The sequence below is a fragment of the Apodemus sylvaticus genome, chromosome 1 (genome assembly GCF_947179515.1).
Source record: "Apodemus sylvaticus chromosome 1, mApoSyl1.1, whole genome shotgun sequence".
Taxonomy (NCBI): Eukaryota; Metazoa; Chordata; class Mammalia; order Rodentia; family Muridae; genus Apodemus; species Apodemus sylvaticus.
In genome coordinates this window covers 167,700,842-167,715,331 of record NC_067472.1, presented here as the reverse complement: position 1 = coordinate 167,715,331, position 14,490 = coordinate 167,700,842, and the positions used below count along the sequence as shown (strand labels likewise).

Below are 14,490 nucleotides of genomic sequence, written 5' to 3'. Positions count from 1 at the left end.
GACATAGACTGTCTATTCAATATACACAATTTAAAAATAGTGTGATATGTTGTTGAAATTATTCAGCAAGGGCTGGAATAAGACTGAATGTTGGATGCCTTTAATCCCAGCACTTGGGAGGCAGAGACAGGTGGATTTCTGAGTTCAAGGCCAGCCTGGTCTACAGAGTGAGTTCCAGGACAGCTGGGGCTAAGGGCTACATAGAGAAACCCTGTCTCGGAAAAAAAAAAAAGAACGTTAGACACATGAACTATGTATAGCGGGCACAGCAGAGAGAAAAGGAAGCAAGTTCAGGAAGCCAGACCGGGGCCTCATGTGGACCACTGAAGAAGCACGGCCTGCTGTGCTGGAAACTCTTAACATCCTTTTGACCTCTAAGGAAACTAGAAATCAAACCACTGAAGTAGAACTTGGTCTGGTGTCTACAGAGAAAACAGGACAGGCAGGGCCTTTAGTTCTGTCTCCTAAAGCTGAGGGAGCTGGAGAGAGGTCCTGCTTGGGAACTGACACCTCCCAGAAGGAAAGGCATATGGGTCTGGTTGCAGCACAGACGATTGTCAAGGAGCCTTTGAATCTCCCATTATCAAAGTGGGCTTGCCAACAAGGCCTCTGAGTCATTTTGTAGGTTTTCTATAGGGAAACAGGATGCCATGTTTTTGTTTTTGGTCAGCTTTCTCTACAGAGGTCTCATAGGATTAACCAGCCCCCATTAGGATTCAAGGGCTTGGGTAAGTCCCAGGTTTGGGGTCTGCCAACAAAGCAGGCAGGGATAAGGGGTGCCCCCCTCAACCTACAACTACCGTTTAATTAGCATTTTGGAATGGTTAATTGGTACATCCTAAGACTCTATCTCTTGGGATTATAAGGATTTAACTATGTTAAGAGATGGACATTTTATATTTATGTTTTAAGATTGATGGCACACTAGCCCATATATACAATTATATAGAATTTAACATGCAAATTGAACACTGAAAGATGTAAAGAAGGAAGTATACAGAAATATTCTAGTGGGTTGAAACTGAAGCTGGATGGAGGGTGATAGTTATATTAAGCTTTGTTAAAAGCTTTTCAGATTTAATTATTCATCTTTTAAGCAATGTAGTAGACACTCCCCAAGGTAGCCCTCAATGGCCCTGCCTCCTGGTATTCATAATCCTGCACAGTCTCTCCCGCATGGTGGCCATGTTAGGCTCTGTGGCCAAAAGCACACAGCAGGAGTGAAGCATATCACTTCTCTGATAAGGTTAGAAGAGACTGTGACTTCCATCTGGGGTGCTCTCTCCTGCATGGCATGTGCTCTGGAGGCACCCCACTGGGGGAACCAGTGTCCTTATTGGGTCACTATGGGAGGGTCTGCTTGAAGGGAACCAAGACCAACAGGTTAACAGCTGTGGGTGAATTTAGATAAAGCAGATGTTTGGCTTCAGTTAAGTTTTGAGATTACTGTACCATGGCCAACATTTTGAGATGCTCTGAAAGGCTATGCCAGAACCATAAGCCCTTTAAATCATCCCTGGGCTCCTGACTTAAACAAATAGTAAGATAATGAATGTTTTAAGCTGTAAAGTTTCTTGGTAACGGGTGCAATAAAATTTGTCTAACACAGGCAACCTTACCCCTTTCTGAAATGACAGGCTTCCTGAGATGACAGCAGGCTGGACTTAGATCCTCTTGTCTGGGTATGGCTACGGTGTACCTAGGAGCACTGGTGTGGGCTGGTAGAGGCTGGAACTGGGTGGACAGAAGAAGTGCAATCCCAAATGGCCTTGTTTGTGATGGATAAATGGTCTCTTAAAAATTCATATTTTAATTAATTAAGTACCTTTTTTGAATGTGTGTTTGCACGTGTGTGGAAGTCAGAGGGCACCTTGCAGGAGTGGGTCTCTCTCTCGCTCTCTCTCTCTCTCTCTCTCTCTCTTCCCCCCCCCCCCAATGTAGTTTCCTGGGATTGAATTTAGGTCATGAGATTTGGCAGCAAGCACCTTAATTTGACAATCTATCTTGCTGCATCAGAAATGGCCTGTTTTAAGCAAGGTGATAGTCAACTGGAATTTGGGGAAAAAAAGAAGACAATCTTTCTTAACAGTCACAGTCAGCCACAGCCTGAGTGGGGGTGGGCAGATGTTTAGAGACGTGAAATGATTTGTTCAGGATCCAAATCTTTAAAAAGGAAGGGCTCAGATTCATATCCGGGTCTGAAGCTAACAATAGAAATCAGATACAGTGAATAGACTGTGGCTCACACGCTCCATGCACACACCAGCTCACCGTGGCCGCACATCTGCTACAGGAGACCAATTTCCCTGCTCTCCAGTGTAGGAGAGTGACCTGGGGGCTGGCGTGGTGCAGGGGCTTGTCCTGGTCCAGCTATGAGAATGATGCCCAGCACCTGGGCAGATGTGATCAGCACTGCCATTACATCAGGAAAATGGCTCTTGGTTTGTCCTTATGTCTAAGGACTCTGCTTTCCTCTTTTACTAGGTATCCTTCTTACAAGTGATGGGTTCCAGGAAGCCAAAAAGATGTTTATTTCCTCCTTTCTACCCAAATCTAAAGCTTCTCTGTATGTACTGGCCTGAGTCTGGCTGTTGAGCATGATGTTCTCTCGTCTTGTTTTCTGATGTGTGCATTTCTGCTTTGCAGAAGGCATGCTTGGGGCTCAGATGCATGGACCAGAGCTCCTCTGCACATAGGTGTGCGTGAGCATCCTTGCAGTGGACAGAGCCAGTCAGCTAGGCTGCTTTGGGTTTTCTCTAAACCTTGAATCTTTTTTTTTTTTTTGTTTTTGAGATAGGGTTTCTCTGTGTAGCCCTGGCTGTCCTGGAACTCACTCTGTAGACCAGGCTGGCCTCCAACTCAGAAATCTGCCTGCCTCTGCCTCCCAAGTGCTGGAATTAAAGGTGTGTGCCACCACCGCCTGGCTCAAACCTTGAATCTTAATGCAGAATGCCAAGGAGTCATAATGATCTCCTGGCTTAATTTACGAACCCGGCTTTCCAACTCCTCACCGATGAATATTGTCCAGGTAGAAGGATGTAAAATATTCCATCTCAAAGTGTATTGACTTTATTTCCAACTTTAAATTATTCTGATATAGCACACAGTGGCCTTACAAGTGTTGGGGGTGAGTCTACATGCAGCCATGCTTCTTGCAAGCAGGGAGAAGAGCCAAAGACATAAGATATGCTGAAGTGTGCCGTTGAAATAAGGAAAGGGTTGGAAAAACAATGGGGTGGGAAGTGGGGGAAAGGAGTTGATATTTAAGAAAGAAAGCAATGTAAGAGGAGCAGAGGAGGTGGTGAAGTGTGCTATGGCAGATGAGAGGGGTGTAGGTTCCTGGACTCGGTCCATCAAGAGGAATCATGTTTCTTCCTTTCCTCGAATCTGGGATGAGAGTGTGGCTAGCCCTGATCAGTCAATCAAAATAATACTATCGTTTCTGAGGCTTAGGAAACAGGAAACTTCAGTTTCCACCCTCTTGGAGTGTTCTGTCTCAGAAGTCAGCTGCTCTATGAGAAGTCCATGTACTCGCGACTACCATGCTGGGAGGTAACCCAGGCTAACTAGAGAGAGATGAAGTCACATGGCAGAGACCTAGGCACCAGGTATATAAGAAAAGTTTTCTTGGAGATGATTTCCCCGGTCAGCAACAGGTGAACGCAGCCCAGTGGATTACCTCCGCAAATATGGAACAGAACAACACCTGGAGGAATTTTTTTTTTTTTGAGACAGAGTTTCTCTGTGTAGCCCTGGAACTCACTCTGTAGACCAGGCTGGCCTCAAACTCAGAAATCTGCCTGCCTCTGCTTCCCAAGTGCTGGGATTAAAGGCATGGGTCGCCACAGCCCAGCCTACTTGGCAGATTCTTGTTTGAGCTTTAGCTTTTGAGCAGGTTAAAATGGTCTCTGAAGCCACTAAGTTTTGAGACAAAGGCAGCAATATCTAAGTAAAACAGATGCTGAGATCTGCAAAGAAGAAATGAGCGGGAGTCAAAGGATAAGGTTGAAAAGGCACGGTTTACGAGCAGGTTATAAAGAACATATCGAGAGTTATGATAGCTGGACATGGGACAGAAAAGAAGAGCATCTGTCCCCACACGTCTTGGGAATGTGACGAATTCTCACCTATCTCAATGGGCTTTGGCATCCACCTCTGTGGGGGCAGCAGCTGCTGAGACTTTCTAGTGTCTCTGCACATCTAGGTAACTCCCTATGATCTTACAGCCATGTCTGCCCCTGTTCTCTTACCAATGCTGGTCCCTTTCCTACCAGACTTTGCAACAATACTCTTGTCTGAGGCTATGTTGGCTCTGTGAACTCTCAGGCCTGTGGTGGACAGTCATGGAAGCTATGCTGCCAAAGGACTGGCCAGAACTTGAAGTTTGAGCCCTGGAGCAGGGTATAAAAATGAAAGAGTTCTTTTCTGTTCATGCTTCCTGTTCTGGAATGATCACCACCGTTATTAGCTACCATTTACAGAGTACTGTGCAATAAACACTTTCAATCTATTAAGTCACTAGTTACTGTAACCTTATATCTTATTTCTATCACCATCTGTAGATTAGAGAATGTGAAATTTGAGGTCAACTCAGATGATCTACCTAAGGCTGTGGTGCCGGTTAGTGGCAGAGCTGAAACTCGAACCCAGGTCTGTCTACCTACCCAAAGCATGTCAAGGCTCGGCCTCCTCGGTCTCTGCTCTCATTTCTATCTTGGTGTCAGAAAATAGTGAAGCTCTACCACTGCTCACTAGTAGATACCTGGCCAGGGCCTCTTCTCAAGGCAATGATATTATAAAATGTCACTCCATTAGTGTCTTAGCACATCCTAACAGTGCTTTGTTTGTAATGGCCCAAAGGCTCAAATTATGTCAGTGTAAACATCTCTAAATGTATTAGAAGCCCTAAATGAAAACAGAAACATCAATCTAACAAAGAAATAAAACCCAGCAGAAAGGGAGTAGGGGTCACTGCGGAGTTAGGATGAGCAAGCCTTTGTTAGTACAGGCCTCAATTTCCTCTATTCCATAAAGTGGTACCCAGGATAAGCAATTGCTTCTTGTTGAGACCAAGATCAATTCCCTGGCTGCAGACGATAATCCACTGAACATTGGTCAACCTACATATCGACTGTGTCCAGTTCTGGGCTGGGATCTGCCTTTAAGACTGAAGATGGAAGCAGGGCTCATAGCTACCCACCCAAGAAGTCATCTCTGTCCCTACCCATAGGACAAGTTCTGGGCCTTCACTGTATACTTGAAACCTTGTGTGAACCCAGGTTAACATCAAACACTTAACTCTAAGGGTAGCTGAGACAATCACGAGTCTAGTCAGCTATAGGGGCTCTCTGGGGCACCTTGGTCTCAAAAGCAATGACATTCTTAGACGTGGGACTTGCATTTCCTCTCATTAGGCCACGCCATTCTTCTAGGCCAATAATTCACAAGGTCTAGGTGCCCATGCACCTACCTGGTGTCCATGCCTTCTTCTCAGGCAGTACTCTGATAAAGATGTCTTCAGAATTCCCTTTTATCATGACCTGATACTTAGAAGGTTTCCCCCTCAGGAGCATGGTTTTGAGGGTGCATACTGATTGAGGGGAACTGTGGACCACGATAGGTTATACAGGGTGATGTGCCTATGTGCACACATGCAAGGGCCCTTGCCTCGAGAGATTGACTGGGGGGTGGTATACCATTAAAGACCTCACTTGTGATCTCTGTTCTTGTAAATCTTAGGAGTCAGCTTGTCCAAGAGTCTGCCCGTTGGAGACACTGAAAGTGAGACTTAATGTTGTCACTCGATCTTGTGGCCCGCTCGTCACTGGCATCAGCCTTCTCTAACTCCTGTGTACTTGAAGGAGGCGGTTGGGTTTGAGGCTGGGGCCATGGCAATGCTGGCTGGGGGAAGGAACAGAGGCCCCACCATTAGCAGTGTTGTTTGCTTCCATGCAAATGTGAACGCCTACACGCCCAAGGACAGGGGCTGTGGGTTTGCAAGTACCCATGTGTTTGGGTGACTGTGAGAAGGTAAAGCGAGTCACCAGGGGAGTGGAAGAGAGAAGAGTGTGTGTGTGAGGGGAAGAAAAGATGTCTGCACAAGCATGGAGTGACAGGTCTACACCAAGTGCCAACCATGGTCTCTGCAACCAAGGCTGCTAAATGGCAAGGGTAGAACAGGGGATGCAGAGGGAAGGAGTGTGCTTTCTGATCTTTGTGCGCATGAGGAGGTCAGGGTGCAGTCCCAGGAAAGACCCAGAGAGAGTGAGAGGGATGGTGTGTCTTTTAGATGCCAGGGGACTTGCATGGTGGATGAAGGCAGCCGTCACTGCAGAGCTGAGCGAGCTGAGCATGCAAGAGGAAGGAGACATGCAGGTGCGTGTCCTCCGGAGGTGCGTGTCCACCCCCACAGGGCCCCGTGAGTCTGAGGCAGGCCACGTGCTTGGGCGACTGTGTGGGCATGTGTGTGTGTGTGTGCGCGCGAGCGCGTGTGAGCATGCGGCTGTGTCAAATGAGAACAAACACAAGTGTGTGAGCGCATGTGGGAGTTGCCCTGGAGGGTGTGAGCAGCCTACCCGCTTTTGAAGGCAGCTGTGGGCTTCCGGATTACTTGTGATGCCTAAAGACATCTTCACTCCAGGGAGCATTATCTAAGAGGTCTATATGACCTGCCTCATGCTGGCTCAGGTCTGGGTGACCGAGGCTCTGAGTGTTGGCCATGTCACCCCACTCTGAAGTTTGTGTGGGAATGGATGAGTCACCGGGCCTGGCTGGCCCTCACTCTGCCTGTATCTTTGCCCAGCAGGGAAGGCAGTAGGGAGGGAGAGAGACTACTTGGGGCTGTATTCTTATACCATTATCCTCATTATGCAATTGCTCACAGTGTCTATGGGCTCTCCCTGAGGCCCAGCACCCCAGCGCTCTTGGCCTCTGTACATTTGTCTGTTTTATGTCCAGGTTGCCATTTAGGTCAGCAGATCTGGATGACCAGCCTTTGTGGCAATATATTTCACACCAGGATCAGCGCTGCATGATCGCAGTGCTAAACCACCTTCCAGTTCTTCCCCACTCCCTCTGCTTAGCTTTCATCTTTTCCTATGGCCATTCCATTGTTTGCCCATGATTCCCCCTTCCTTATGTGTTGCCTGTCTTCCCTCTACAGTAGATGCTTGCGGATGACCTCAGCTCTCTATTAATTCACTGAGCCAACCAGCAATCCTATATGGCACCAAAGATTCATTTTTAAAAAAATGTTTTATTTTTTTAAAATTATTTTATGGGCATTGATATTTTGCCTACATGTGTGCCTCTGTGAGGGTGTTGGGGCTCCTGGAGCTGAGGTTACAGACAGCTGTGGCTGCTATGTGAGTGCTGGAAAATGACCCCAGCTCCTCAGGAAGAGCAGCCAGTGCTCTTAGCTGCTGAGCTATCTCTCCAGCCCTGCAAAGATTAATCTTGACACTTTATAGATAGCAGATGCAGGAAGATACCTCTCTGATTAGTGACTGAGCCAGGTTTAAGACCAGAATCCCACCCTTCTTTCTTTAAATTAATTTATTTAATGTATATGGATTTTTGTTTCCATGTATGTCTGTATACTACATGCCTGCAGAGGTCATGGAGTATCTGGAGGTGCAGACAATTTGTGAGCCTCCCTGTGGGTACTAGACTTGAACCTGGACCCTCTGGAAGGACAGCCAGTGATCTTAACAGGTGAGTCATCTCTCTAGGCCTGAAGTTCCACTCTTAAGGCATAATATACAGTCTTATGGCATAGGTGCTTTCTCAGTTTAGCTTTCTTTTGTGTCTCCTGAAACTATTACGGTGCCAATCACATGTAGGTGCTCAGGTAATGGTGAATAAATGAATACATGAGTGAATGCTGGGCGTGGAGGACACAGAAGTGAGACAGAGTGGGCCTTGCCTTAAAGAGTTCATGATAAATAAAGCTCAAAAACACAAATAATCATTACAATAGCATATTTGCCTGGCATCGTGGGTATCTAGAGGGCACACACCTTCCTGGCCCTTGGCGGATAGGGTTTTCCAGAAGTAGGACACAGAGGGAGACAGGCACAGTGACACTGCCTAAATCCTCCCGTGGGGACAAGCATCCCTTCACTCTTTCTTAGTCGATCTACAGATCTATAGACAACACTGACTCTGTGGAGACGGTGCAGGTAGACCAGGGCAGCGGCGAGGTCACTGGCTCAGGAATGGCTGGACTGAGTCTTTGTTTCCCAAACGTCAACCAGCTAAGGGAATTTGGGAAGAAAGCCCAACTTCCCTGGGCCTTGGTCCTGTCATCTGTGAGATGGGGGCAGTAAATGATACCAACTTCCTGAGTATTGCATAAGGCAGGCAACGTGCCAGCTTCAATGGAGATGACTAATCTCCTCTTCCATTCCACATTGTTTGCCGGCTCTGGGGGAGGAGAGTTAGAATTAAACGTGTTGTGCTTCTTACTGTAACCTCTCTGCTGTGGCTTTGCCCCATTTTCCAGAATCGGACCAGCACAGAACCTGTCCATGAACCTTTATTAAGGTAGGGACTGTGTTTCATCTACCACTATGTCCCAGCTCCCAATGCAGTACCTGAGACGTAGTAGGTGCTCAATAAATGTTCTTGCAGAACCAATGAGTGGGTCACATCTTTTTACTCTCCCAGGACCTGTGTGAAGATGAATATTCATGCTGTTCTTTCTATTCTCAGGTGACGGGCTGGAGGCAGGTCCAGTCAGGTTAAATGACTCGCCCATAAATACACAGCCTGTAAATAGCAGAGCCAGACCCAAATGCCAAGCCCTGTGCTCTTCCCTCCACACTGTGCTCCTCCCTGGCTTCCTATACATTATGTCCTACTTTCCGCGGATATTTTCTAGCCAGCGGGGTCATCTCTGGTTGTAGAATCATCTCCGAATTCTATGACTCATATCTGAATCACAGAAGTGTTTAATAGTTGAAAGAGACTTTGATGTCACTGAGATCCCCCACCCACTGTGGAAATTTCCTCTCCATTGCTTATCTTCTAGCACTTGGATGCCTCCAGTGATGGGACACTCATTTCCCTCCTCTGGAATCATCAGCTCTATGACTGGACCACTCTGAAAGTCAGGAAGCTAAGCTCTTCATCCTGTGGGCCCAGATCTTTCATGTCTATGTATTGGACTTGTGCCATCACGCTAAAATATGCAGGATGGATCTGCCACCCCTCCCCCTCTGGCACACAGTGGCCCCTCAGGTACCCAGCTTTCATAATCCTTCAGACAATTCTTTCTTTCCAATTAGCTCCTCTGGTCGCCAGCAGAATGCCTTCTATGAGCTGCATCCACCCTAGGAGACCTAGGAGACCATGGTCTGCAAGGGCGCCCCCTACAGGATAAGTGCAGACAGCAGCAAAGGCTCAGGCTGCTAGAGGAGCTTCAGGGACTCAGGGACATGGGGACGGGTGGGCAACAGAAGCTGTCATTGCTTATTTTGAAGTCACTGCTTCAGAGTCATATCTGTTTCTTTCCAATGCCAATCTTAAATGTCACACGGAGACTGCATTTTAGAGCTTCCTACCTTGCATGATCACGAGGTTTCTCAGACACCACAGGTTTTGTGCCTTCAAAGTTAGAACTCAAATGGCTATTTTTGAAACAAACATTTGGGTGAAGGAGATGGAAACGTAGGCTGCGTGACAAAGGTGTGGCAAGTTTTCATTGGTTTCACCTGCCTTTATTTTGTAACATTGCCGCAAGGACACTTGTTATGAGGAAAAGAATTGAAACATATGAAATGCTAATAAAACCACCTTCGCTGTCTTCCCTGCACCTTTCCTTCGGAGGCAGTTTACCTTGACCAGGGATGTGGTCCACAACTGGTGGGCCATGCTGCCACCCTGTGGGCACGTGCCCTGGCCATCTCCATGGTGACAACCACAACGGGGGTTCAAATGGCTGGGCAGACTCCCACATCTGTGGTCGCCGGCACTCCAAAGGCAGGCTCTGATTTCTAGCCAGGCTTCTCTGCAGGCTGCTTGGCCACCCTCAGCTCAGATCCTATCATCTGGTTTCAAATTTTCTCCATTGCTTCTGAGGCCTTCGCTGACACATCAGCTCTCTCCCTGTGCCAGGCCCCCGGCCTACTCTCTTCCTTTCTACCTCTAAGCATAACTTGACCCTGTCTGCTCTTTCTCCCAGAGGAGACAGAGCTGCCCCAATGGCACTAGGTCAGAAAGACACTCAATGTTTGAGAAACAAATCCCCCGCTCGACAGATACCTTGGAATAGTAAGTTCAAAGCCAGCCAGGCCTCTGGGTCTGTGTCAAGTGCCACCTCTTCACCAAGTCTGAGATCTTGAGTCATAGGAGTGCGGAGGACACTTACCCAACAGCCTCTCACTACAGCACATGTCCGGGGTCCCTCCCTCGGAGTCATCAGCAGCCTGGCTCTCTCTTTCACTCCTGCAGAGGGAGAGAAATTGTTAGGGGAAGTTGGTGGACCAGGGTTGAGCCCCAGCCTTTAGCAAAGATGAAAAAAATGCCTCCTTCAGTGTCCCTTTGATTAGATCCACCTTATCAGGGGGACCCATGGGAAAGAACAGGCCCTATGGTGTCAAGCTCTAGAAGAGAGGCAGGGTTTTGCAGGTGCCTTCTGTATAATATCATCACCATCATCATCATCATCATCATCATCTTCATCATCATCATCATCATCTTCATCATCATCATCATCACCATCATCATCATCATCACCATCATCATCATCATCATCATCATCTTCATCATCATCATCATCATCTTCATCATCATCATCATCACCATCATCATCATCATCATCACCATCATCATCTTCTTCATCATCATCATCATCATCATCATCACTTTCACCACTACCTCCTCCTTCTCCTCCTTTCTCCCACAAGACTGGTTCACCTTCCAGAGACTCTGAAACAGAGCCCTTAGCATGACCCCAGGAAATAATGTTCATCAAACAAAGCTTAGCAGATTATGTGACTTGCCCAAGGTCTCATCAGAGTGAAGCTGAAGTTAGGCTGGGAACTCTTACTGCTGCACCATCCTAATTCCTTTGTTAGTGATGATGATGATGATGATGATGATGAGACACACACACACACACACACACACACACACACACGCACACACACACACACACACACACACCCACACACACACGCGCGCGCACACACACACACACACACACACACACGCGCACACACACACACACATTTGAATGCAGAAGTGGGGGCCATGGGAATTGGGTTTGAGAACAACCTCTCAATCCCGAGTACCCTAGATAGAAGATACCCCAAGTCAGTGGACGACTATGTTAGGCAGAAAGATAACCAAGGTATCTGGACAGAGACCCACAAGTGACTCACACCTGCTTTCACACCCCAGCCACGTTTAGAATAGCTCAGTGCTGCATGCATGCAGTGGACTCTATAAATAAGCTTCCTAGAAAATGACTAATTTCATAGTCAGAAAAGCAGAGAGAGTAGCACCCAACACTGTGGAGGAAAACGGAGCAAGATTTGGCTCTGCCCTGTGCTGGACTCCAGCCTCTGCCCCCCTCAGAGCTGTGTGTCTCGACGATGGCGGGAGTTTGAGCAGATTTCCAAAGCCAAGGTGGTCCATTCACACAGCATAGAGAAGCCCTGCCTCTGGGTATTGCCTTTCGCTTTGCTCACCAGGAACAGAAATAGCAGCATGGAGTGGATTGCTGTGGGCAACCCTTTCCTCCTCCTCCTTCTCTGTCAGCTGGGCAACACTTGCTAAAACTTGCTGTGTCAACTCACTCAGTGGCCTCCCATTGCCACACATACAAGCAGAGAGCCTCAGAGATGATGAGGTGCCTTCAACATGTGCTTGCCGAGCAAGCCCTGTGAGCGAGACCTCCGGCAGTCCAACGCGGTGCTGAGCGAGCCATCGGACCTTCCCATCGGACCAAAGAGCTGGATGTGCTAACATGAGTGTGTCATGGCATCTCTCTCTTTAACTGATGTCTGGACATAAGTTCCACTCAAGGGGAGAGTTCTCCTCAAGTCTGTGGGAGGAGGAAGTGTCCTCCACAGGGAAGGTTGGAGCTACTTCCTAAAGGATATTTCTATGTAGATGATAGGCTGCCGGAGTGAGAACTTGGGCAGTACAGATATTTCACTTGGGGCACTGACTGGAAGCGTGAGGAAGCAGGTGAGACTCCTCCCAGAAGTCACGAGCCCTGCCTCTAGGATGGGGAGTCCTTCTTGCACGTGGCTGTGTGGCTTTCTTGTACTGAGAGGTAGCACGAGACTCCCAGAGCCAGCCTGGGTCCAGCAAGTCTGCAGGAGGAGGGGGGGGGGTGGAACTAGCAGCACAGGTGTGAGGGAGGGACTCAGGATTCAGCAGGTGGCATCTGGTTATAAAGTCTGCATAGCATAACCTCTAATGTTTATTTTTATTTATTGAGATAGTGTTGTTATGCGGCTCAGGTTGGTCTTGAACCCCTGATTTTCCTATCTCTGCCCCTGAATGGTGTAGGCGTGTACTACTACACCTGGATGAAACCCATCATTGTACACTGAATAAACTCATGGCATCTAATACCTGCATTATCTAGTTACAACACGTTTTTATCTCCCCAAAGGAAACCCCATCTATCTATCTATCTATTAAGGAGCCATACTCCATTTTCCATTCCCTAAGTCCCTGGCAACCTTTGATTTTATTTGTGTTTCCATGGCCGATTCTGGCTATTTCACGGAGGTAGGATCACACGTGGAGACTTCCATGTCTTGCTGCTTTCACTCAGCATAATGTCTTCAGGGTACATCCAAGCTGGTGACCGTTACCAGCCAGTACTTCATTCTTTTCGGTGGGTAAATAATCTCCCATTGTATGGACAGACAGCATTACATTGTCCAGCTGATGGACACATCGATTGGCTCTGCCTTTGGGCTTTTGTGAATGGTGTTACTATGATCCAGTACAACTGTTATCCCCACAAGCTGAGGACTTTGGGCCATCGTTTTTCTGTGCTGGACCCGTCCTTCATCTGTAAATAAGGGGTTCATATCCCAAGCTTCTTGCAGCCTGGATATCATCACTAGTACCTTTATGCCATGTCTGTAGGCATAGTTACATAGTTACACACCCAGCCTGGACCACTTGCCCAACTCCTAGGAGCCCAGGGCTGATGGTGCTGATGCAAATAACTGCTCTGAGCTGGAGGAAGTTCCAGCAGGGGCTTGTTCAAGGACATCAGGGAGTGGGTTTGTTTGTTCCTCTGCCTAAGAGTAGGTGGCTGGGTGCTACTGTGGGCATCCTGGAGCAGGTACTGGCTTTGTGCAGTGCTTATGAAGAGAAAGATGGCAGATGCGGTGAGGCAGGCAGAGGAGCCTGAGCAAGCACCTGTCTTAGGTGACACGGAGGACCCCACATGAGAAGAGGAAGCTTAGCTGGGAGAGACCATGACACCCAAGTGTGAAGCTGGGGTGGGGGTGGGGAATCATAATAGGCTCGCGCTTTACCATGGACTTCCTGCTTGCCCTCTCAGGCTGCTCACATGCCTCCCCAATCACCACAAAGCCCTTCACCGTCTCAACATCCTGTCCGCCATCTCTATTTGCCAAATGGAATTGCTCTCACTGGTTCACACTGTTCCTCAAGCCGCCATGTTCTTTCCAGCTCCTGCCACAACCTACTCCTCCTGTGTATTCTTCTCAGCCATCACCTCTTTCATGGAGCGTTTTCATAATTTCCAGGTCAGAGCCAAACCCTCCAGGCTTCCCCACACCTGCCTCATGCTTCTCTTGTTGCTTACTTTGTTTTGACGCCTCTTAGCGATCGATACACCTGCCTTCCCCATCCACCTCAGTGGTGTGGGAGCATCCTTCCGCCCTCTACCCCTGATGCATTCCAGGTACCCAGTCTTGCTCTTGAGCCTTTGAAGGACTTTAAAGGTCAAAAATAGGGTAGCGTCAGGTTCCCAGGTGGCTTTGGGGTCTCTGATAGGACAATGGATTTAGCTAGGAACTCCTCAACATAGAGAAGGACAGCTTGGTAGACCACCATGCAGGCCTGCGATCGGCAAGGTTAGCATGCAGTGGGAGAGGATGAGCTGGAAGTGCCATCCTCATGCCAGCTCGATGGAAATGAGGTGGCCAGGCTCCTCACATTATGCAAATGAGTCACTGGTCACAGAATATGCAGGTTCAGTGCCCCCCAGAGACCATACACACGTGCTCACTCACCTAGCTCCCTCAAACTTCATTCCCTAGGTATCCAGGTAGGGGAGGTGCCATCTGGGGCCAGGGCCAGGAATTTTCCTCAGCAAAAAGCAAACTGTAGATGTAAAGAAAAAGTGGCCAGCTTCAGAACACCAAGGTGGGGGAAACTGAGGCACAGAGAAGTAACTCAGGTCACACAGTTATGACCTGGACAGTGTTTGCAGGTAGTTCAACACATCCTCAATTCTTGTTAGGAGTTACCTGCCCCTTCACCTAAAAC

General features: G+C 48.0%; 1 protein-coding gene across 2 annotated transcripts in view; it reads right to left on the bottom strand.

Moving 5' to 3' along the window:
• The window catches only part of Ptpn5 (protein tyrosine phosphatase non-receptor type 5), a 39,262-nt gene extending 25,008 nt beyond the window's left edge, over positions 1-14,254 (bottom strand). For both annotated transcript variants that reach the window (XM_052178670.1, XM_052178678.1), the window contains exons 1-2: positions 14,235-14,254; positions 10,370-10,446 (exon numbers count right to left, since the gene is read on the bottom strand). In XM_052178670.1, coding sequence (XP_052034630.1) covers positions 10,370-10,446; positions 14,235-14,254 — 97 coding nt within the window. The remainder of the gene's footprint in view (positions 1-10,369; positions 10,447-14,234) is intronic.
• Positions 14,255-14,490: the final 236 nt, after the last annotated feature.